The following is a 24,994-nucleotide window of genomic DNA, read 5'->3' on the forward strand; positions in this document are numbered from 1 at the left end:
TCTACAGAGGCAAATGATCTTTGTATCTGTTGATGTCAAATTCTGTGGTATCCCCAATGTGGACACAGTGGACTGGAAAACAATCAGCCGTCATTTGGAGTGACTATCATTTCTCACCTCCAGTCCTATGGCAAGTTGTTGCCCTGCTCTCTATGACCCTCATTTTTAAGTAATGGGGGGGAAGTGATGATCGTACAAATGGCCAGCCGTCCCATGCCTGCAACACAAAGATACCATCCTTTATGAGCTGGAATTAGGAATTATGAGAGGGAACAGCGAGCACTAGCCTAAAATGGTTGCACTAGAATTAGAGCCTGATCTAAAATGGCTGCCAGAGGAGGTGGACTTGAATGGAATTCCTCCCTCCTCAAGCCTCCTGGGAGGAAGGAAACCCGGAAGAGAAACGGAACTACACACTGACTAAGGAAAACCCAAGTGCTTCCCAGTCCTCCTGATCTTCCAGTGGAAAAGCCCTTTCATTGGAATGAGGGTGGCCAGTAACAAGCCCCGCCTTACAATAGCCCCACCCACTTTCTGATAAATTTGCAGGTGTCGTGGTTGCCATGGGCAATGTGTTGGGGAGCTCTGCTCAGACCACTAGGTGGAAAGATTCACAGGGTTCACCATGTAGTTCATCCCTGAAGCCCCCAACTACCTGGCAGAAGGGATTGTAGCAGCATGCCAAGGTTGTCTGGCATCTGCCAGAGGAGACACAGGTGGGAGAGTTCAGGGAGAGAGAGAGATTCAAGAACCTTTATTGGCAGAAAATCAGCTTGGAGAGTTTCTCAGAGGAAATATGGTAGAAGCGATCGCACTGTACATAGGGGATTCCAGACAATTATACACCTTGACCGTTTTTGCGCACTTGTATAGTGGGAAATAGCATGAATAAGATTACTATTATTTCATGCTGCTGGAAATGACATTCAAAGGAAGTCCATCTTTGGGCGACTTCTCCTGGCAATGCAAGGTTGCTGGGTCTTGTGCTTTAGTTTTTAGTTGCTCACAGTCACATTCAGTTAGCTGAAGAAACCACTAGCCTGATTTGCCATCTGTAGCTGCAGGAAGTGTGGCAAGTCTCTTGACCCCCATTCACCTGCCGGAAGCAATTCTGGGTAGCTTTCCATTTTAGTGCCGTGAAACCTACACTCTCCTTTCTCTAATGCTATGTTTTCGTTTGTTCTTTTTTGGCAGTGCTGTTCCTATGAATGCCAGGTAAGCCCATTTAACTTTCTCCTTTATAATGTACCCGAAGTCACCTGACTGTGACTCCTCAGATGTCCACGGACTACAATTCCCATGAGCCCCTGCCGGCATGTGCCGGCAGGGGGCTCATGGGAATTGTAGTCCATCAACACTTGGAGAGCCACAGTCTGGGCACCCCTGTAGATCATCCATTCTGTATTAATTGGAGCCAGTTGGCCTCACAGTCCTCAATATTAATTTATCTCCTTCTGTTGTTATATTCTAGCCCGCCCGAGGTCCCCCAGGAATTGTTGGAGATGCAGGATATGAGGTGTGTTTCTCATCCAACGTGCCATTTCTGGGGCTGGGGTTATGATGATGATGATGATGTATTAAATTTGTATACCATCGTCCTTCAAGCAGCTCAGGGCAGTGAACGATGTGAATAAACATGTACATATAGTAAAAATAAAACACATTAAAATTTAACAAAACTGTTATTAAAACATTTTGATCCTGGTAGGCTTCTAGTCTGCCCGGTTGATCTCCTATGGGTCTTTCAGCTGGGGCATTTTGGTGGGTTCCCAGTAAATGTTACCAGTTCACTGGCCCCGCCAAAAGCTTGGTGGAAGAGCTCCATTTTACAGGCCCTGCGGAACCGTGCCAGCTCCTCCGGATCTCCTCCAGGAGCTCATTCCACCAAGCAGGGGCCAGGACAGAGAACGGCCTGGCCCTGTTTGAATCCATATGTACTTCCTTGGGGCCAGGGATCACTAGCTCGCTAGATTTGATACCGACATTATGTTGAAATGTTTTTCATAGACCTCAAACAGAAAGGTACTTTGAGTTTGTGAAGGCACGTGCCTTCCTCTGAGAGTCCAGGTGACTGCTTAAAACTGCCTTCTGAAAACAGGTCCTATCAGGAGCCCACCCCCTACCCCAGGGTTAGCTGGGGGTCTCTCAAAAGCAAGCTGTCACTTTGGTTTTCAGGTGCAACTAAAGGAGGAAACATAACACTGTTCAGTTCAGCACCTGTAACGAACTGAACACCCAGAGCTGCCAGGTACTTAATGAGACCCTTGGTCTATCCAAGTCAATCCTGTCCACTCAGATTGGCAGTGGCTCGAGAGAGAGACTTAGGTGGAGGTCTTTTGCATCACCTCATGTCCTGGTCCCTTTTAACTGGAGGTGCCGGGGATTGAACCTGGAACCTCTGGGTGTCAAGCAGATGCTCTGCCACTGAGCCATGTCTCCTCCTGGAATGTGAGAGGGCAGCAAAGCCTTGTGTTGCTTTTAGAAGGGGATTTTCATGGAGGGGAGGTGAACTCCTAACAAGCACCAAGTAACAAACCAGGATTATGAGGATTTAAACAAGGTAGGGAGAAATTGAGTACTGTTTCCGTCAAGCTGCATCGTTCAACTATTTTTTAGTACATTTGTCTTCTGACACTGAATCCAGTTCTTGTCAAATGAATGGGTTTGCTGCTGTGTTTTGCTGCCCTAATTCCCGAATGCCTTATTCAGAATCAAAGGTTGCAGGCAGCAAAGATGCTAGGAAAGAAACCTGTGTGGTTTACAAGGGGGAGGAAATCTTGGGCCGCACCACCCAAGAGTAGCATGGTTCTGAGCCCGTTAGCATCACTGAATTCTGTAGAACTCAGCATAGAATGAAATGATATCATGATCTTCCCTGGTGTTTTCTTTCCAGGGAGAAAGAGGGAAGCCCGGCCTACCAGGTGAAAAAGGAGATGCCGGAGAGCCTGTAAGTAGGAGGATGTGTTTGACTCTGAACGTGGGGAGAGTTGGGCAACAGAATCCCGTATTTGGGGGAATGGATTTAATTTTTATTGCTATTAGTGAATGGATTAATTATTATTACTATCTGCTAGATGCTTTTGAGTATACTGATTTAACCTAAAGGCTTTGAGTAATGCTACATTAGAATCCACATAAACCAGACCCGAAAAATCATCTAAAATTATTTTTTCTTGCTATAAGCTACGAAAAAACAAATCTCAACAGCCAAAGTTACCTCTGAATCCACCCCAGGCAAAAGTCTCCCTAACTATTCTCCTGCTGATGCATATACCATTCCACCTAGGAGTGGAATAATCCATAAATCTCCCCCACTTGAGGAAAAGGGGCATTTCCAGTCAAGTGTGTTCCATAGTATCAGTTTTCCCAGAAGAAAGAGAAGAGCTGGGCTTTTTATACCCTGCTTTTCATTACCCAAAGTGACTTACAAACACCTTCCCCATCCTCTCCTTGCAATAGTCACCCTGTGAGGTAGGTGGGGCTAAGAGAGCTCTAAGAGAACTGCTCCACCAGAACAGCTCTATGTGACTGGGCCAAGGTCCCCCAGCTGGCAGAATGTGAAGGAGTGGGGAATCAAACCTGGTTCCCCAGATTAGAGTCTGCTGCTCTTGAACTACTACACTACATTGGCTCTGGTGCTTAACAAAGCACATGTTGTTTGTCCATTGCTTAACTAGTACATGTAACTACATGAATGTGAACAGGTCCCTGTCCCCGTCACCAAATTCATTATATCAGGGGTCCCCAGCCTTTTCAGGCTGCAGGCATTTTGGGAATTCTGGCCAGGCATCGTGGACACAGCCACAAAATGGCTGCCGCAAAAACCGGGTTTGCTGTGCAGAGGGCAGGCCATGGCAAACTGCCTCTCAATGTCCCTTGCCTTAAAAATCCGAGACAAGGGATTCCCAACCAGGGAGAGTGTGAGATACTTTGCTCACTCCAGGAAAAGCAAACCTTCTTAGAAAAGTCCCTTTATTAGAGCAAAGCGAGTTACGGCACCTAAAGCATAATCAGAACTAAGGTCCGGATCACAGGGAAGCACATACAGGGTTCAGGGGAGGTGCCCCCCTTCCTGGGAACATAAAACAGGTACCATGTCAAGGAAGTCACAATATCCTGATAACAACTATGGGTGAGAAAATGACAAGGAGGGAGACCAAATGGATGAGGGAGGGAAAAGGGAGGTGAGTGCTCAGAGAACTACAAAATACATCCTTGGGTATCAGCTAGGTCTAGGCATGGCAAGCTATTTAATCATGATAGAAATACATGGGAGTTTCTGACAGAGAGGGGATCCACAGCCTTTCCTCTCCTGCCTAAATGGGCTTGGCCACATGCCAGAGAACTGGACGTCTCCAGTTGAAGGGCTTGGTGGGTAGGCCATGGGTGTTGGGGGAACAGAGTCAACTGTGGCATGGTATGGGGGGTCCAGACTGTCTTCTCAGTTCCTCCCCTTCTTTACAGCCTACATGAAGCAAAGCCACCATAGTAGTCATAAAGGTGGGGAATAGAGTGAAAAAAGGGCCAAGGATGCGAATGGTTATGCCACTTCCGGGGGGCGTAGCAGGGAGGCGTGGCCAGCTGACATCACATCCAGGGGTTTTTGAAGCCTGAAAATTTATTTCAGGGGCTCCTCCCCTGTCCCTACCTTATACACGCACACACACTATGGCAAGCCACTGAGACGGGGGAGAAATCATTGCTATCTTTCAGGGACGACAAAAAACCCTTGAAATGTTCTGGGTTTGCAAAGACATTCTTAAGAAGAGTTTTGCAGAGGAAAATCAAAGCAGAAATCCATGATGTGGACAGCAGGGCCCAGGATTGGCTGTGGGGGGAATCCTGCAAATGGTGTGTTTGAACGGTGAATGTCCGTAGAGGTGACTCAGTGTTTTCAAAAGAGCTTTTCTCCTTAAGCCTTCCTTAGTTTAATTTTAAGCTCTTGAACAATTTTCCTGGGAAGCCGTACAGTCGCTTTTCAGCCCCTGAGAAAAAAGACACTTAATTGCATGTCCAAAAGCCGTTGGCTGCAGCCTACAGGATGCGTGAATAAATATTTCTCTGGCTAAAAATTCCAGTTTTCTCCTTCCCGTGGCCTAGCATGGCACCAGTTCTTTTCTTTGGCTGGTGGAGGGTGTTGGTTGCAAGGAACAAATCTTAACCCTTGCTTAGATGGGAGGGGTTCTCCTCAGCATCTTTCTGTAAAAGCTTTCCCTTGTTCCAAAACGTCGTCATTCAAAAGGGTTGTGTTTTTTTTTTCAAAGCTGTTTTTGACCACACGGGATCCCTCTGATTCACCGTTCCCTCCAATTCCTTTCGTTGGCTGCTTTTTGGAATCTCCTTTTTCCAAAGTGCACACCGGTCAGCTCTCCTTGGGTGTGTCCGAGACCAAATTTGCTGAAGGGTGGAGTCAATGTCATTTTCCCTCCTTCTTTTCAAGAACTAAGCTGTTTTATTTGGGGAGATGGTGAGCTTCTCCCCCGTCCGTAAATAGCCCATTACACACCTTGTTTGTGTCGAGTTTGGAAGCCTGGACTACAGCCCTTCATTCACAGTGGACATTTCCTTTGGTTTCAGTTTCTGGCCAAATTCTGTAGCTCAGCCATTCTAGGCCTTGTTTGGGCCACCGCCCTTTCAGGAGCTCCTTTCAGGAGTTCCACGCCCCCCCCCCCCCCCATCAAACACGGATACAGCATAACACAAACATGTAGACAGAAAACCATTTTATTCTTGAACACTAAGAAAACTTGAACATTCCAACATACTGGAAAAACTTTTTAACATACTGGAAAAACTTTTTAGAAGGCTATATGAAATAAAAATTCAGAACATTTAGAACATTCAACCAAGCGAAACGTGAGCATTCATTCTTTCCCCCTTGAATGCATTCAAGCACACACAAAGGAACGGTTGACACAATTTATTTTTCTTTCCCTTGAAAAAGGACGGATTTTGCAGCAAAACGATGTCATATGTGACAAAAAGGGCAGTTACCAGGGGACCCCCTCCCAATAAACCAGGGGTAGTCAAACTGCGGCCCTCCAGATGTCCATGGACTACAATTCCCAGGAGCCCTTGCCAGCATTCGCCAGCGAATGCTGGCAAGGGCTCCTGGGAATTGTAGTCCATGGACATCTGGAGGGCCGCAGTTTGACTACCCCTGCAATAAACCCTTTAGATTCCCCTTCTCACATTTTTCAGTCTGTGACTCCCCCCTCCCCCTCAAATGTGCCAGGGCTTCACAGTGGGCCCCCATCAAAAATGGCTGATCTAGACCATGCTGTTCCTGAACTTTGAATTCAGGTCTTCGTGTGGACAGTTGCTGGGGAAATGATCATCCAGAAGACCAGGGGCTCAGTGCAGTGTTCCTATCCCGGAAAGACTCCATCATACGTTGGGATTCTTACTATGAAGTCAGGTTCTCAGACCCCCAGTGGAGGCAGAGGACTCCTCATCCCCCTCATTGTGCCCAGAAGTGGTCAGCATTTCACTGGAGACTGCCAGAGACGCTCTAGTTTTTGTATTAAACTCTATGGTTAAACCATAGAATTTTGCTCAGAGCATCATTGGCCAGGGGCTAATGTTGCTTTTGGTGTGCACATTAGCACATTGCCAGTGAGACAACCCCCCCCCCCTCCGATCTCCTGCTGGTTGCCAGGGGGTACCTGGCATCCCTGCTGTGAAGATGTAGGAATGGCGGAAGCAAATTGAACACCCCTTTCCTGTGCAGAGGCTGTGAGCCAATCCGTTCTACCACAGTTTAAGAATATGGGTATGTCTCTACAGTCCCAAATACATTTTTTGTAGGTTTAGATCAGAGGAGTAGCAACACTTCTTCAAATGTTGTCGTGGAGAAATACAAATGCACCTGCCTGTAAGGTGCTGTAATTCACTCAACCCACCTTAAAGGTGTCATCAGCCACAATCAGAAGTCATATGCATAGTTGCTGCATTTTATAACCAGGCTGTGCTTGATAGTGAAAGAGAGGATCTGTCCAGTACAGGAATGGGAAGGCGACTGTAAGCCGCTTTGAGCCTCATTCGGGTAGAGAAAAGCGGCATATAAGAACCAACTGTTCTTCTTCTACATGGACAAGGAGAATCTATCCAGTGCAAGGATGTTTCTATGTGTCGTTTTTCAAGTCCCTCGTAAACAAGACCATGTGGCAGTAGTCCATTTCTGACTGCAGATCTCAAGGACAGTCCACATGAGAAGAGCTTATGGAGAACTGCCTTTTGGGCCTGGCATTCCCCCAGAATCCCCTCTGATTTCTAGACTATAGAGATCAGTTCCCCGGGAGAAAATGGCTGCTCAACCGCTCCCGTAACTGCCGTTTTCCAACTGTCAACTCCCCAACATTCCGTCAGCTCCCATTGGTCGCTCCCTCAGAAAGGTGAGGAGAGTAAGGTGGCTGCTTCAGAGGGTGGACTCTCTGTTTCACATCTGTCCTGAGCTCCCTCCCCAAAACCCACGCTCTAAAGCTACCACCCCCAAATTTCCAAGGTTTCCTCATGATGGTGTTGACAGCCCCTACATTCAGCATTATTTGTGACTGTTGTTCTTGTTGTTTTACTCTAGGGGAAGCAAGGTGACCCAGGACCTGTTGGCTACCAAGGCATGAAGGTGAGCAGGACTTCTTTCCTAACTCAGTTCTTACATCTTGGAATAAAACTTTGTCTCCTATCTTTTCACATATTAATTTTCTTTCTTGTCCTTTTTTAGGGAGAAAAAGGTGGCCGAGGTGACAAGGCAAGTATGCTGCAGATTGACGCATAGTGCGATCCTATGTATCTTTACTTAGAAGGAAGTCCTTGTACTTCTAATAGGATTGATTTCCAGGTAACGATTCCCCACCAGGGATCTGGGGGTCCCTAGGAGCTCCAGAGGGGATCTGCAGCCTTTCCCCTCCTACCTTAATGGATTTGGTCACAAGCTACAGAACTGGCTGCTTCTGCCCAGAAGGCTCGGTGGGTGGGCCATGGGTGTAAAAATCAAAGAGGGGAGAGTTGGTTGTGTCATGGGGTGGGGGGTCTGGGCTGTCTTCTCAGCTCCTGCCATTCTTTCAAGCCGACATGAGGCGGAGCCACCGTAGTAGTCACAAAGGTGTGAGGAGGAGTGAAAACAGAGTGAAGGGTATGGGTGGTGATGTCACTTCTGGTGATGTCACTTCCAGGGTGTGTGACAAGGAGGAGTGGCCCGCTGACATCACTTCCAGGAGTCCTTGAAGCTTTAAAATCGATCTCAGGTGCTCCTCCACAGTCAAAGGTTGAAAAGGCCGCCTTGTACTCTGCACTTGAATCTCTTTCTTCCACATACGGCCTATGAGGCAGTTCTGTGGAAGGGTTTTTTGGGCCACAGTACCTTTTCCTGCAGCCTTGGGGAGTCAGGTTGGGGAGGGGTGTGGCATATTTTGTTTTCCCATGAAGCAGATGTTCTTTCACAGCTGATCCAGCAAATGTATCATGCTAATCACTAGTCAAATTCTTTGAACAACGGTAGAACGATCATCTCAGTAAACAACCGATGCCCCGTTGAGCAGATGTAGGTATTGAATTTTTGAAAAGTTTGAATGGCAAGCCAAACTCAGTGAAGATAACAACAGAATGCTGTCCAGAGGGGTGGCCAGTTTTGTCCACTTTTTTGGCTGCCCCCCTCTGATTGCGTGAAAGACAGTTCTGGTTTCTGAGATCACACCAGCCGTTCCTCACAGGAGTACGTTCCATAAGAGCTAGAAAGTTGCCTTTTTAACAGGAGGAAAAAGGAAAGCTGGAATTCGTGGAAAGTTGGGATCTACAGCCAGCACTACACTCCATGGCTGCCACTGAGCTCCCATTAAATCATAGTCTATATTGGGGCTTTACAATTACAATCAGATTGCAGGCAGTTAAGATAAGAGGGGCTCTGCTTAAAATCATGCAAGAACTTTATTTTTTCCCATTTTGGCGGAGCTGAGCAAGCGAGCTGCACATTGGGCAACAACTGTGCATGGAATTGGAAAGGTCACAAGCTTCTGTTTCCTGCCTACTTGCTTTTCCCGTTATTTAAGACAAGAGCAAAGGAGCCAACTTTTCCTCCATTTCAGCTACGTGGACTATGAAGTCCCATTCACAGTGGGTTCCATAAATGGTCCCTTTCTAAATGCTCTTTTCTCACACACAGGGCTCCAGAGGTGCAAAAGGCTCCAAGGTATGTGTGTCTGTTTTTTTATTTATAGTACTTATTTATTTGTCCTCCTTCATTTGCACCCTGCCCTTCTCCCCTATGGAGACCCAAATAGGCTTATTGGATTCTGTCCTCCATTTTATCCTCACAACCACCTTATGAGAGTGTGATTGGTCCAAGGTCACCCAGTGAGCTTCTGTAGCACAAGATCTAGTCTGACATTCTAACCACTACACCTGGATGGATGGATGGGTATCCTTCTGCCAATCACTAGTCCAATTTCCTTGAATAATGGTACAAGGATCATCTCAGTAAAGATAGATGGATGTATAGATAGATATCCTTTTCCTGAGCACTAGTCCAGTTTCCTTTAATAATGGTAGAATTATAATCTTGGTAAACATGGACAGATGGATATCCTTCTGCCAATTCCTAGTCCAGTTTCCCTGAATAATGGAAGAAGATCATCTCGGCAAGGATGGATGGATGGATGGATGGATGGGTGGGTGGGTGGATGGGTGGATGGAGGGGTGGGTGGATGGATGGATGGATGGATATCCTTCTGTTGACCACTAGTCTAGTTTACTTTCATAATGGTAGAAAGATCATCTCGGTAAAGATGGGTTGATGGATAAATATCCTTCTGCTGATCCCTAGTCCAATTTCCTTGAATAATGGTAGAAAGATATCTCGGTAAAATTGGTTGGCATATGATTATTTTACTGCCTGCCATGATTTCCACCTGTACCTGCCACCTCTCACAGGAGTTTGGTAAAGAAAACAGTCTTTTGATGCTAGTTTTAATTGTGGGGATGGGGAATGTTTTAATGCTGTATTGTCTTTATGGGTTTTTATTGTTTTATCTGTGAGTCTCCCCAAGCTACGCTAGTTGCTCGGGGCATGATATAAATTCAAAAATAAATAATTTTTTTTTCTGCTTTTAGGGAGAGAAGGGCAAGCGTGGCATCGACGGCATTGATGGCAAGAAGGTAGGCATCAGCTTTTGGGGGCAAAGCACACCATCTCTTGTTCCCTCTGTTATAGGTTCCCTCTGTTATAGACTAGTGCTGTTAACTACTCTTAAGTTACCAAGATTTTGGGGGGGGGGGGGGCGGGGGGAGGCTTGAATTGAAACTGAAAATGCATCCAATAAACAAGCCAGAAACAAAACTCTGTGAAAGAAAGGGCTGTTACTCCGCCTGGAAAGAATTCCACACACTGTAGGGACCTGAAAGAATGATTAAAGGGAATCTGCCCATTCAGAAGCAATATGGATTCCAGAGCCAGAAGGCAACATCAGGGGAAGGCCTCAGCCTCTCTGCCCTTTTGTTGCCCCCCCCCCAAGGGAACTGGTTGGCCCCTGTGCAAGACAGGATGCCGGACTGCATGGACCACTGGTCTGAACCAGCAGAATTCTTCTTATGTTCTTATAAGTCCAGTCAGGAAGGGCTTAACCCTAAATTTCAGGCATAACAGTCTAGTGGAGCAACATTCTGAGGCAGTTCCTTCCATTGTGGTGTTTTCTCCTGTTATTATTTTGCCTGTATTGCAGCTCACTGCAGTCTCTGAGAATATGTCTGACTTGATTTGTAAGGACAGTCTTGATTTGTAAAGGCAATTAACTCAGGCAGCTCTTCTTTCCTTACAGGGCGAAGCTGGATTTCATGGGTTGCCAGGATGCAAAGGATCCCCGGGATTTGATGTATGTAGCATTAACAGATTACATTTTTCGCCCCCGCAGCTGTCAGCACTGAATATCAACACACAGTTGTGAAAGCAAATTTATAGATAAGACTTATAGATAAGAATGATGATTATGAGGATGATTTCCTGCCCTTCCTAATATCTCAGGGCAGGTTACAATATTTGAAAACAATCTGTTCTAAAAACCATTATAAATATTATTCAGTATTAAAAACATCTGTAATTTACATGCAGACACATTTCGATAAAACTTGGGGAATTCCAGCTCTTTCCTGGGGGGGAGGGGAGGAGTTTTCTTCCTTCTATTTTTGGCAGTGAGGTCCGCTCTTCTTGATTTTATATCTGATGGCCTCAACTGTAGGCCTGGTGGAAGAGCTCCGTCTTACAGGCCTTGTGGAACGGATTACGGTTGTGAGTGTTCTGCATAGTGCAGGGGGTTGGACTAGATGACCCTGTGGGTCCCTTCCAACTCTATGATTCTGTGATTCTAAGGTCCTGCAGGGCCCTTTTCTCCTTTGGTAGAGCATTCCACCAGGCCAGGATCCAACCATTGGGGAAGAGGGGACTCTCCTAAGAGGCTGTGGTGGAGGATCATGGGACCTACATGGGCAAGAGCTGTGTGGGATGATGGTGGTCATAGGGAATGGAAATGAAGGAGGCTGAACTTAGAAGTTGGTTGGATCCAACCCACAGAATGGGTATCAGGGCCTTGCGGGTGGAGGACTGGTGCCGTTGAAGGACTGGTGGACAGTGTAGGATAGGTAAGTTCCAGGAGGATAGGTAAGTTCCAGTAGACCAAGTGGAAAGTCAAGGCACCTCTGACCAAATTGCTGAGAAGCTGCACTACACAAAACTACTTAATACATCTTCATTTTCTGCAAATACTGATTATCACCTGTTATTTTTTTCCCCAAGGGCCTACGAGGACCTCCTGGAGCAAAAGGCGACCCTGGTCCTTATGGGCCGAAAGGAGGACCGGTGAGTTAGAAATTGCTATTTTTCTTTTCTGGCCTGGGACACAAATAGGTTATGTTCTGGCCAGCAGTCAGTTTCCTCCTGACACGTGGAAGCAAGTTGAACATGGTTCTTGCAGTGCAATGCCCCGGAAGGAGGCTTGGTAGGGTTCCCTCAGCCCTCTTCCTGTCCCTGAGGACAACTGAGGACAGTGTCATCACCCTTGCTGCTCTTCTGCACAAAAACTCTGTCACTGTTTCCAAGAGGAGTGTGACGGAGATCATTGCGTTGAACAGCCTGTAGGAGGGACTGAGGCCTTCGGTATTCCTGGTGGGCTTTGTTGACAGGCATAAGTCCGAAAGGGAAGTTGGGAGGAGAACTTAGATTATAGTATTTCAGGGTATTACCCAATCCTTCTGCATGACCACTGTATCCATTTGGTTGCATATTGTATATTATTATATGCTTCCTGTGTGTCATTCTGCTGTACGATAAATAAATAACCATGGGAGATAGATGGACCCTTGTCCTAATTCATGCCAGGATGGGTCTGTCAGGGTTGAAGACTCTGCAGGGCAAGCCAAAAGTCTACATAGGCCATTTCCACACTGGGAATTTTGCTGCCCTGGCTCCTATGTGGGAGCACAAATCTGGAGTGGACAAGGTACACCATGCCAAATCCTCCCCCATGAAGGAGCAGGAAAAGGTGGGGCAACCTGCCCCGCCACAAACAACATCCTGCAGCCCAGCACAAAGCCTCCAATGCGCAAATGGTCAAATGATTATAATTAAAAAACAAGATTGCTGAATTCACAATAATGGGTCCGTGTCTTCTTTTTAATATCTGTTTTGTTTTTGTGCCCCAAAGGGAGATCCTGGGGTTGATGGAAAAGCAGGCAGGCCTGGAAATACTGGGCCCCCCGGAGAAAAGGTAAGGCTGCTCAGAAGTGGTCTCAGTCATCATGCTGGCTAGGATGGCTACATCTGGATACTGGGAGGAGGTTTGAGGGCAGGGCCATGGAGGGGCTACGACACATTCAAATATAAATAAATATTGTCATTATGTCGTTTTCAGTGAAAACCCAGAAGTGACATGCGGTAGTTCTAGGAATCACTGGAAACTCTATGGAGAAACCATAGAATTTCAAGTAATTCCCAGAGTTACGTAACTGTAACTTCCAGGTTGTCACTGAAAGAGATGCCACTGTGCATGTGAGTAGGGTTGCCATGCAAGGCAGCCAGCAGAGGGACTTAGTGGTGATGGGAGCCTTCACCTGAGATGTAATAACATCGCTTTCGGTGCATTGACATCACTTCCCATGTGTCCAGAAGTGGCAGCAGTACATCACTGTGGTTTAACTATAGAATTTTGCTGAAATTATAGAGGATCCCCAGCATCCTCCAATAACACACTGACACCACTTACGTACCCATGGGGAGAGATAGCAGCATAAATGACACTTCCCACAATGCAGAGAGAAATACCCCCCTTCCCTTGCTGTGTCCACAGGCGGCGCTTGGAGATCTCTCAGAATTATAGCTGACCTCCAGTTCCCTTGATGAACATGGCTTCTTTGGAGGGCATACTCTGTGGCCTTAGACCTGTGGCTCTCAACCTTCCTAATATAGTTCCTCGTGTTGTGGCGACCCCCAACCATAAAATTATGCAAGGGTTCTTTCACAGAAGTTAAACCGAAATTGACCAATGGCTTGAAGATCCATTTTTCATGATTGTATATAAATTGGGGTGCCTCAGTTCAGTTCTGCCTCTTGTCCCACCATGCAGATCTCGCTCTTTTCCTCTGCTCCAGACAGATGAATGCTCAGACGATCTACCCCGCAAGGTTGCTTGCCCTGCTGCGACCCTGTGAAAAGGTCATTTGACCCCCCAAAGGGATCCCGACCCCCAGGTTGAGAACCACTGCCTTAGACCTTGCTGAGATCCCGCCCCTAACCCCAAACCCTGCCTTTCCCAGGTTCTATCCCCTCCAAGAATTTCCCAATCTGGAGGGAGCTGCCCTAGGCTCACAGCCTAGTACAGGGGTAGTCAAACTGCGGCCCTCCAGATGTCCATGGACTACAATTCCCAGGAGCCCCCTGCCAGCGAATGCTGGCAGGGGGCTCCTGGGAATTGTAGTCTATGGACATCTGGAGGGCCGCAGTTTGACTACCCCTGGCCTAGTATTCAGCAGCTGGCGTTGAGGGGCACTGGTGCTCTCCATCTTATTTCCTACATCTCAGGCTCCGTGACTGGGGAGCCCTTCACCAAAGCCAGATTGGCACCCCACTGCTGTTGTTGCCGAGTAGGATCAGGACTTTACTAGCCTCTTCATCCATTTTCTTTCACGTTCTGGCCCAAAGCCGGGAACGAGATGGCTGGCCGGATCCCAGGCTTTGAATTCCAAGACATTTCTTTCTCCGAGGAAACCCTTGAAAGCAGAAGACTCTACCTCATTAAAGAGTGTAAACAAAATTAGAGAAACATCCCCTCTCTCACAGATACGCACACACCTTCCCCCTTCCTACGGCCTGGGTTTCAGTCTTCATCTTTGTCAGGCAAGGCGAATTAAGATTCTGCGTGGCGAATTGCAAAGCGGAAAATCTTGCTCCGGGGAGGACGCATCCCTTTCTGTGGCTTGTGCCTGCCATGTGGCTCACAGCTGGCGAGGAGCGTCCTCAAACTCTTCCCCCCACCCCTGGGTTCTTTGATTCCTTTTTTGAAAAAACTGTTTCTTTTCTCTTGTGTAGGGTCAGCCAGGAGCCCCTGGACCCGCTGGAGAGAAAGGAGAGCTGGGAGATGAGGTGAGCATCAAAACCTTCATGAGGGCTGATTGTCCAGAGCAGAATGCTGGGGGGGAAGGTTACTTACAACATGTCTTTCTTTTGCTCACAGGGAAATCCTGGCACGGATGGCCCCACTGGAGAGAGGGTAAGGCCACTGGGTTCTTTGGGGGTTCAGCCTGCCAGAGAACTGAGCAAGAAAGGAACAAACCTTTCTCAAACCTCGGGAACCTGAGCAGAGCATGGGTGGGCCTATCCATTGGGAACTGCGAGGGTGGTGTAGTGCAGTGGTCCCCAACCTGCGGGCCGCGGCCCGGCACCGGGCCGCGAAGGCCATGGCGCCGGGCCGCGGCTCCCTCTCCCCGCCCCCCCCCGCAGTAAAAAACTTCCCAGGCTGCAAGCTTGCGGCCCGGGAAGCTTCTTACTGCGGGAGGGCGGAGAGAGGGAATCAGGGCCCGATGCGCGGCCCAATGTGTGGGCGTGGCCCGCGCAGGCGCGGCCCGATGCCCTGCCGGTCCCCAGCCTAAGAAAGGTTGGGGACCACTGGTGTAGTGGTTAAAGAGCAGTGCAACTCTAACCTGGGGAACCAGGTTTGATTTCCCCACTCCTCCTCCGCATGCAGCCAGCTGGGTGACCTTGCGGTTAGTTATAGTTCTCTGAGAGCTGTTCTTGCAGAGCAGTTCTCTCAGAGCTCTCTCAGCCCCACCTCCCTGTTGTCCGTTGCGGGGAGAGGAAGGAAAAGGTGTTTGTAGGCTGCTTTGGGATTCCTTCAGGGAGTGAAAATCAGGGTATAAAAAACAGCTCTTTGTCTTCTTCTAAAGTGCTATAGTGAAGGGCTTCTCCTAGGTGAATGAGCAGAATACCAAATGGGAATAAGGATGCTCCCAGTAAGCTTTCCTTCTCCATTTCAAAGGTTGCCTTTTGGCATATGTGAGACTTCCCGGCAGGGTGACTCCTGAGCGTGGTCCTTGGCTATTTCCTAAATACCCACATGGCAGATGCAAGGAGTGGAAGATGGTGCATGTGCAGAACAGTTTGCCCCCAGGAAACCGCTGCAGACACAATCCTCCCCTAGAAGAAGACATTCTCCCCCACCCTGCAATGGAAGGAAGAAGGAACTGTTGTCTTTCCTTGCTGGCAGACTCCTTTAGACCAAGGGTTTCTCTGAGAAGCACTTTGGTATCCATCTACTACCACTGAAGGATCTCTTGAGAACCTCTAGAGCAGGGGTGCCCAAACGGTGGCTCTCCAGATGTCCATGGACTACAACAACCATGAGCCCCTGCCAGCAGGCTAGCAGGAGCTCATGGTCATTGTAGTTCATGGACATGTGAAGAGCCACAGTCTAGCCACCCCTGCTCTAGACTGGCCCACTGAGAAGGTATCCTTCTAGTCCACTAAAAGAGAAGTAACAGGGTAACGGTAAAGGTATCCCCTGTGCAAGCCCCGAGTCATGTCTGACCCTTGGGGTGACGCCCTCCAGCATTTTCATGGCAGACTCAATACGGGGTGGTTTGCCAGTGCCTTCCCCAGTCATTACCGTTTACCCCCCAGGAAGCTGGGTACTCATTTTACCGACCTCGGAAGGATGGAAGGCTGAGTCAACCTTGAGCCGGCTGCTGGGATTGAACCCCCAGCCTCATGGGCAAAGCTTTCAGACAGCTGCCTTACCACTCTGCGCCACAAGAGGCTCTTAGTAACAGGGTAGAAACCCTAGAAAACAATTTGTAACCGTATGGTTGTATGATCAGTGGAAGCTTAGCAGAGTGGTTATATGTCCTCAAACAGACCCAAGAAACAGTGCTCTGCTTACTGGGAACGAATAAGTTACTATTTTTATTATTTTATTATATAGTTATTCATTTCATTTATATTCTGCTGTTCCTTATGGCTCAGGGCAGCTTACAGGTTTAAAATGCACACATACAAGTGATATAAATAGTATAAAAGTTATACAATAGCATTACAATTACAATAATTTAAAATAAATAGTGCCTGTTCCATGTCCTGTTTCTAGAGGATGAGGAACGGCAAGTGGGAGGGTTCAGGCATGGAGACAAGCTGATGTTAACTGCAGTCCTCAGCTTCAGCCATGGGCCTGGCTGAACAGCTCTGTCTTGCAAGCCCAGCAGAGCATAGGCTCTGATCTCATTAGGCAGAGCGTTCCTCCAAACTGGGTCCCTGGTTGAGGCCAGTTTTCTCTCATTAGGGTTGAGGACCCTCGATAGATCTTGGTCGCTAGACCATAGGACTCTTGAGGGGATATAGGGCAAAAAGTGGTCCTGCAGATTACATCAATGTTGTATCACTTGCAAGCTTGGGATGTTCTTGCTTTAAGTTTCCTCTGGCTTGAGCAGGGAGCTGCACGAGAGGGCCTAGAACTGGGTGGCTCTCCAGATGCCCATGGATTACAATTCCCATGAGCCCCTGCCAACAAGTCCCGGCAAGGGATCATGGGAACTGTGGTCCATTGACATCTGAAGAGCCACAGTTTGGCCACCCTTGGCCTAGAAGGTTCCAGTCCAGGGTTCTATGACAGGGTTCCTCACTAAGGGCAAACATAATTCTTCTGCCGCCAAGGTAGCCATTGGGTAAGAAAAGCCTTTGCTCTTTAGCACATTGGGCCTGCCCTGGTACACTTGGCAGCTGCACCAGGACAAAAGCCAGTTGTTCAGTCAGACAGAGAGTTGCGTCTAATGTGTAAAATATTTCTTAAGTGCAATATGTTCCTTCTCACACAGGGAGCCAATGGAGAAAGGGGGCCGCTAGGTATCCCTGGAGTGCGTGGACCGAGAGGAGACAAGGTAAAACGAAAATGCCGCACAGTGCAAATGGAACGTTCTCTCTTTGTCGTGCTGCTCTTAAGCCCCCGTGGAAGTCGTCAGAGATGTTCCAGAAAGAGAGATGGAGAGTGAGAGAGAGCAAGAGAGAGAGAGAGAGAGAGATCTGAGGAAGTGTTTGAGCTTGCATGAACCCCCGTCAAGCTCTGTTTAGGTTGCTCAAACGTGATGCTTAACTAGTCATAAAGCCCGTTGTGTTCTGTAATGCAGTGGACACTAGCTCATGGTTGGTGCTGGTTTAGTGCCTCACTTGAAAGCTGGCAACCATAAGAGGAGGTCTCTCTGTGCAAAACAGTCTGTGCAAAACGCTAGTCAGGTTTATGCACACATAGGTAGTGTGGAATTCCAGAACATGAACTTACATCAATCTGGCAACCTTACCTCCTCTCTGCAATGTTTTCTTGTCCTGAAATAGGTCACGGGGTGTTAGGTGGTTAGAAGCATTATACACTTTTGAGGCCCTACTTCCAAACCTCACGGATCACCTAGTTCCCCCCAAAGTCTCACTGTGTACTTTCCTGTAAAGCTAAATCCACTTGAAATTCAGTCAGGGGCTGTTAGAGGCTCCCTTCACAGCAGGGCTGAACGGAGAAGGGTGATGTGGAATCCTGAGCAAAAGCAGCAATTGGCCTTGAGTGGGGGAGATTCAACCAATAGGAATCTTCGGAACCTTCAGTATGTTGTCAGAAGTATGAATCACATGTTATGTATAACTAAAACCAATGGGATGAAATTAATGTAAGAGAAATTCCATCTAAACATCCGGAAGAACTTCCTGACAGAGTGGTTCCTCAGTGGAACAGGCTTCCTTGAGAGGTGGTGGGTTCTCCATCTTTGGAAATTTTTAAACAGAGGCTGGATAGACATTTGATGGAGGGGCTCATTCTGTGAAGGTTCAACGGGGTGGCAGGTTACAGTGAATAGGGTTGTGAGTCTCCTACATTGTGTAGGGGGTTGGACTAGATGACCCAGGAGGTCCCTTCCAACTCTATGATTCTATGATTCTCTTCTGCCCCCTGATCATCACTGTATACCCCGTACATGTACCTTGACCATGCACCCTTTGTATGCACATTACTAACTGAACTGCCGAATATTATAGCAAAGGATTTCTAACATTTCAGCCAAGAGTCTTGTGGTGCTGGGAGATTTCTTGCAGTATATAATTTGCACTTACTTTGTGAGGCATTGATGATGGCAATACATCTGCCCCAATAAATCTGCGAGTCCTTAAGGTGCCAAAGAATCCTTTACTGTTTTGGTGCAACAGTCTTCCACAGCTTGGCCCTTTAGAAAGCACAGTGTAAGTGCTGACCCAGGTAAGGGCAGGCTGCATGAGAGCTCCTCTTCAGTCCTAGTGGGAAAGTCTGCTTGAGAAAAGGAGTTTCCTTACAGTTTCTGACCTGCGTTAGCAACAGTGGCAGATTCTGCAGATAAATCTTGAAAAGCGAAAGCCCGCTATTTAATGCAAAGGTCAAAGCTGGACAAAGTATAAAGGTGAAGACAGGTCAGCAGATTCATAGGGAAGGGCTGTAGCTCCACTGAAGAGTTTCTGTTTTACCTGGAGACGGTCCCAGGTTCAATCCCTGGCATCTTCAGTTAAAAAGACAAAGCCAAAGGGATAGCCAAATTGTGGCTCTCCAGACACCCACAGACTACAACTCCCATGAGTTCCTTTCAGCATGCTGTCAGGGTCTCATGGAAGTCCATGGAAGTCTGGAGAGCTACAGTTTAGCCACCCCTGCGTGATGTGCCGGACTTCAACCTGTGACCCTGCAGAGCCACTATCAGTCTCAGTAGGGATCTTATGTATCAATGGTCTGGTACAGAATAAGGCAGCTTCATATGACCCTAAGATTAACGGAAAATTAGTTCTAATCGGCACAGAGACCTAAAAGAACAGCCTTTTGTGTATGTTCACTCCCCAAGTTCTCACCTGTCTCCACCCACACCCAGTTTAGCACAGGACTTCTTGTCACCGTGCTGGCATGGAGATGCACTGTGAGTCACTGGGCAGTTCCTGAGCTGTATCCATGGGCCAGTGCTTAACAAACCAGGAACTGTGTGGCTGCAGAGGGGAGAATGTCTCTCTTTAATAGAGGGGGGTGGGTGGTTAAAATTCCTCTGTAAGGGCTGGGAGCAAGTTGGAAAAAGTTTTATGCGTCTGACCCACGCTGACTCATCTCAGCGGCACATGAGTCGGACTGGGCATTTGGTAGTATTCCTCGGTCCAAAACCAACATGGGCAGTGCCCCCATAGTACGCCAGGGAAGAGAGAAAACGTTCTGGTGCCACTGAGAAACAAAAAGCTAGTGCTGCTGAAATCTTTTTTCAAAGTGAAGTCAGGAGTTCCTACATCTGTCATAGAATCATAGAACCAGAGAATAATAGAGTTGAAAAGGACCCCATGGGTCATCTAGTCCAACCCCCTGCATTATGCAGGACATTCCAGTGAGGAGTCATGTCCTACTTTACAAGCTTGTTTGGTCTTTTGTTATCGTTCCAAAGCCCTTGATGTAAAGACGCTCCACTGCATCTTGTAAGTGAGCCCTTTGCTCCTGAAGCAAGGTTGACCAGGCCTTCTTCGGTCAAAGGACACTGGAGCCAACAGCTTCTGTGGTGTCTCAGGTCTTCATCAGTTCTTCGAATTTCATAGGGATACCAATTCCAAAGTGGTACCTGGGTGGTCTTCTGGAATTACAGGTCACCTCCAGACTAAAGAGATCGGTTCCCCTGAAGAATATGGCTGCTTGGAGAGTGGACTCCATAGCATTAGAATCCAATGAGGTCCCTTCCCGCCCCAAATCCTGCCCACTCCCAGTTTCGATTCCAGTTCTCTGGGGAGACATTTTTCACTGCTTTGCAAAAGAGACATTGGCTGCCAGAACGGCAGAGGTGGGTGAGGAGTGGCGAGGAGGGTGGGTGCACAACTCTTCCATAGGTTCAGGGGGTACACCATAACATGTCACTACCCTTCTTGCCTCTTTTAAAATCTCTAGATTAGGCTTTCTCAACCAGGGTTTTTCAATGGCCTGGAAAGGGTTTTCTGAATGGGTGGGAGTTAATAAATTGTTTATATATTTTTTAGACTTGTTAAACATTTATCAGGTGATATGATCATATATGGTCATGCCGACCAGCCTCCCCCCCTATAAATGGCCAGTGATGGGCCTTGGGGGGGAGGGAAAGGGAGGGGTCCCGGGTGGGCTTGTATACAGCTATGCTTCCCAACCATATTCTGCACGATCGCACCACATTTGGGGTTTCTCAAGACGTTTCAGGGGCTTCTCAATGGTCAAAAAGTTGAGAAAGGCTGCTCTAAAGAGCCATGACCATTTCACTTCTCAGGTCCCCTTGCTTTCTCCATGATACCAGCCCAGCTCCCTTCAAAGTAACCAGCCCTTCCTCAGACACCGCACAGGGTAATTGGTGTTGGGGACTCAGACGCTATTGCAGTCATACACTGGCAGCCTTTATTCATATCCTAAAACATGTGTAGACAGAGGTATTCACAAGAGGGTGTGTGTGTTCCATTCCCTCAGACACACAGCCCACAGGATTAAACAAACAGGGAGTTCACTTTCATTTATGGTTTGAACAGAACACTGAGGAGAGTAAGGTGGAGGTGAAAGGTTTCTTTCCCTTTGAGTTTTTGCTCTCCTTCCGTATTCTGGCATTCTTTTGTTACAAATGGACTTTTTTGTCCATTTTGCTGGAATCTTTTGTTACAAATGGACTCTTTTGTCCATGTATCTCAAAGCTGCTCTTGGCATTGCCTTCACTTCAGTGCTTTCCCCCCTCTCTCATGGCCACCTCTCAACCACTCCCCTAACTGCCATTTTCCAACTGTCAACTCCCCAACATTCCGTCTCTCCCCCAGAAAAGTGATACCAAACCAATGCCTCCACCAATGGGGAGTCCTGTGGTGACTTGACGGCTAACAAATTTTTATTCCAGTTACATTACAGCAGCTCTGAGGATTATTTATTACATATTATTTAATAAGATTGTATATTATTACATACTAGTAATTAAGCCCGTTGTATGAAAAATACAGCGGGCGCTAGGTAAGGGAGCCCCCGGCAGTCGCGCGCAGCGCGGCTGGCGGGGGCTCCCTTGGCCGGCGGCCTGACACGGCGAGAAGCGCTTCACACACGTCAGGCCTCCGGCAAGGGAGCAACTGTGAGCCTGGCATGGCTCGCAGTTGCTCCCTTGTCGGCAGGGCGGGAATCGGCCGGGCCAATCGTCTGTCCGGAGGAAGGGGCCAATCGGCACCCTTCCTCATCCCGGACAGAGCCTGCCCTAACTCCTCCCACTAAGCCCTTAAGGATTTATTTAGTGGGCGCCGCGGGCTGTGTTAAGATTATGTAATAAAAAGCTCTGAGGAGAAAAGCTTGGTGGGAAGAATTGTCCACGGTCACCCGGCTGGCTGTATGTGGAGGAGCGGGGAATCAATCAAGTCAGGCAGGTGACCTTGAACAATTCTGTTCTAATTCTAACCAAGCAGTCCTGTCGGAGCTTTCTCAGCCTTACCTACCTCCGAAGAGCGGCGCCCCAAAAGTACTGCTGACAGGAGATGAAAACAAATTAATAGCTCGCTCCTGGGAAGAAGGAAAGCCTGAAGGGGGGAAAGAACCATACATTGCTGAAGGCAAGCCCAAGTGCTGTCCAGGCTGGCTGATCCTCCAGTGGAAAACACTTTCCTTTCCCTGAAGGCAGTCAATAGGAAGAAGTCCTGCCTTATAATAGTCCTGACCCCTTTCTGAAAAGCTTGGCAGATGCCTTGTTGGGGAGGCCTGTTCTAGAGGGCTCCTGTTCTATGTTTTATCTGTCAAGTTCTAAAGCAGGGGTGGCCAAACCGTGGCTCTCCAGGTGTCCATGGACTACAATGACCATGAGCCCCTGCCAGGGCCTCATGATCATTGTAGTCCATGGGCATATGGAGAGCTACAGTTTGTCTACCACTGTTCTAAAGGCTCATTTCTGCGTTCCTGTGAGAGTTTCCTTGCCTCGTCCATTTTCCACACACACTGGATTTGAAAGTCTTATCTTGAAGGGACTTCCTAAGCCCGCTGCAAACAGTTTCATTCCCCGGAGCCCCTGCAGGCATAAATCTGCCCCATCGTGTTTGGGGGGAATCGAGCGGCATTGGGAGCCGTGTTTAAATCTCATCTAAATTTCCGCTTCCCTGTTTACATTTGATGTCTTTCGCAAATCGCGACTCTTGCCGTACTTGGAGGCCAGATGCGGGCAGATGGGATGTGAAAATAATTCCCAAAGAATGCAATGAACTGAGATTTCTTTCCAAGGGAAAAAGGGTGGGGGTTGCTTCCCAATTTCAATGCACTGTCTCAAGTCCGCTTCAGAATACCTTTTGCAGAATTTGCAGGATTCTCCCGTTCCTAGCATCCAGCGGGATTTCTTCTGCAAGCGACCTTCTCATCCCTTGGAAACACCAATTGGATCGGATCTGGCCACAGGCCTTTTCTCCCCCCTCTTAAGGACTCTCCTGAGGCTCTTGCATGAAAGGAATCTATACTTCATGCAACCGCATGTCCTCTTGAAGAGGCGCATAAATCTAATGTGGTATTTTAAGTTTTAGTCCTCGTGTCCAACTACATTGATGAGATCTGCATTCTCATTAAATAGCTGAAGTGCTGCTCTTAACACACACACACACAGACACACACACACACACACACACCAGAATAGATGCAGACTTTGAGCCGGTTTCATGAGCCCCGTTATTGAAAAGACAGCCTGTGGGCTCCCCCGCACAGGGAGCGGCCTCTTAATTTCAGAGGCTGGGGGTGGGAGGGAATCTGTGGGATCCAGATGTTTGTGATGTCACTGCACAGATATGTTAACCATTAAATGCCATCTCTGCGTCCTGTGTGGAAATAACACCAAGAGAGCGATATCCCAGAAATGTCATGGCTATCGATCTGTAGCCTCCTGTCCCACATCACTGGAGTAGCAAAAAGAACACAGCAAGACAGAACTTTAGTTTATAAAGCCAACCCACCGTATCGTTTCCTTATACCCCACAGGAAGTTTGGCCCGATTGCCTCTTCTGCCTTGGTGTGGTGGTTAAGAGAGGCAGTTCCTAATCTGGAGAGCTGGGTTTGATTCCCCACTTCTCCACATGCAGCCAGCTGGGTGGGCTTCAGCTAGCCACAGTCTTGTTAGAAGCTGTTCTCACAAAGCAGTTCTCTCAGAGTTCTCTCTGCCCCCCACCCAGTGTCTGTTGTGGGGAGAGGAAGAGAAGGCAGTTGTAAGGCGCTTTGAGACTCCTTCTGGTAATGAAAGATACAAAACCCAACTCATCTTCCTCCTCCTCCGGGAGAGCTTATACCCATTTTTAAAGTTCAGGCCCCCAGTGCTCTTCTCTTGGAAGGATGGAAGGGCCATGTTTTGCCATGTAACCTTTTCCCATCCTGTCACACCCTCCAGAAAAGTCCTTTCTCTGGAAGATCTAGGTGGTCCTTCTCATTCTTGATTCTCTCTAGCCCGTTCCCCCCTTCATTTGGCTGCTCCTGATCCCACTTTCTCTCCAGTTCACTTTTCTGGAACTCCATGCATAGAATCATAGAATAATAGAGTTGGAAGGGACCTCCTGGGTCATCTAGTCCAACCCCCTGCACTATGCTTCCATAGCTCCCACCTTTACAAGCCACCACATGCCCTGTCCTGCTCTCCTCCTTGTCCATCCTCACCCCTCCATGGCCTACCAGGCATTCCCCATTTAACGGGGAATTTATTCTCCATAAGTCTGATGTGTGTATTTTACCCGTTTACCCTTTCCTCAGTTTTCCTCATGTTTCCAAATCTTCTCCATCTTCCCTCAGGGTTGTGTACCCGCTCTTTTCTTAGTTCCTTGCCTTCAGCTCCCCTACCCTATCCACTGGTCTCCCTAAAGGCAGACTTTCTCAACTACGGTTTCATGAAACTACGGGGTTTCCTGGCAACTCTGGAAGCGTTTCCCAAATGGGTTAGCTTAATCTATACTTTCCAGATTTGTTAAACATTTATCTGGTGATATGGTCATGTCGACCTCCCTCCCTCAAAATGGCCAGCGATGGGCCTGTAGGAGGAGGGGAAGGGCCCCAGGTTGGGCAGCTGTGTTTCCCAACCATGTTCTCCATGATCATGCCATTTCTGGGGTTTCCTGAAGCCTGAAGAATGTTTCAGGGTTTCTCAACAGTAAAAAAAAAAAAAATTGAAAGGCTGCCCTAATGTTTTGTGCCTGTTCTGTTTATATCATACTTTAGACAGAACCTCTTTTAAGAGTTACCTTCTGTCCTATTTAATAACTGTCCTTCTCTCACAGACAGAAGCCAGATTGTGAACATCCTGTGGCTGGCCACTTAATTCCTTGACAGCTGCACTGCTTGTGAATATTCCATGTCATCCCTCTTGCCTCCATGGGACTTGAATCAGAATTGGGCTTAGGAAAACCAAGCTCTTTATTCCCAAAAAGAAAAAAAAAAAGGCAAACAGCTCAAGTTTTCCAGAGTCCAAATCTATGCTCCGAATGACTCAAGAGTCATTC

At 47.8% G+C, this 24,994-nt stretch overlaps 1 protein-coding gene across 1 annotated transcript in view; it reads left to right on the forward strand.

Annotated features, from left to right (window-relative positions):
- COL6A1 (collagen type VI alpha 1 chain) overlaps positions 1-24,994 on the forward strand; it is a 68,540-nt gene that overhangs the window by 15,862 nt on the left and 27,684 nt on the right. Inside the window, exons 7-19 of the mRNA XM_077314004.1 lie at positions 1,195-1,215; positions 1,472-1,516; positions 2,894-2,947; positions 7,580-7,624; positions 7,724-7,750; positions 9,161-9,187; positions 10,108-10,152; positions 10,812-10,865; positions 11,783-11,845; positions 12,690-12,752; positions 14,570-14,623; positions 14,715-14,750; positions 17,344-17,406. Coding sequence (XP_077170119.1) covers positions 1,195-1,215; positions 1,472-1,516; positions 2,894-2,947; positions 7,580-7,624; positions 7,724-7,750; positions 9,161-9,187; positions 10,108-10,152; positions 10,812-10,865; positions 11,783-11,845; positions 12,690-12,752; positions 14,570-14,623; positions 14,715-14,750; positions 17,344-17,406 — 597 coding nt within the window. The remainder of the gene's footprint in view (positions 1-1,194; positions 1,216-1,471; positions 1,517-2,893; positions 2,948-7,579; positions 7,625-7,723; positions 7,751-9,160; positions 9,188-10,107; positions 10,153-10,811; positions 10,866-11,782; positions 11,846-12,689; positions 12,753-14,569; positions 14,624-14,714; positions 14,751-17,343; positions 17,407-24,994) is intronic.

Source organism: Paroedura picta, chromosome 1, assembly GCF_049243985.1.
Source record: "Paroedura picta isolate Pp20150507F chromosome 1, Ppicta_v3.0, whole genome shotgun sequence".
Lineage (NCBI taxonomy): Eukaryota > Metazoa > Chordata > Lepidosauria > Squamata > Gekkonidae > Paroedura > Paroedura picta.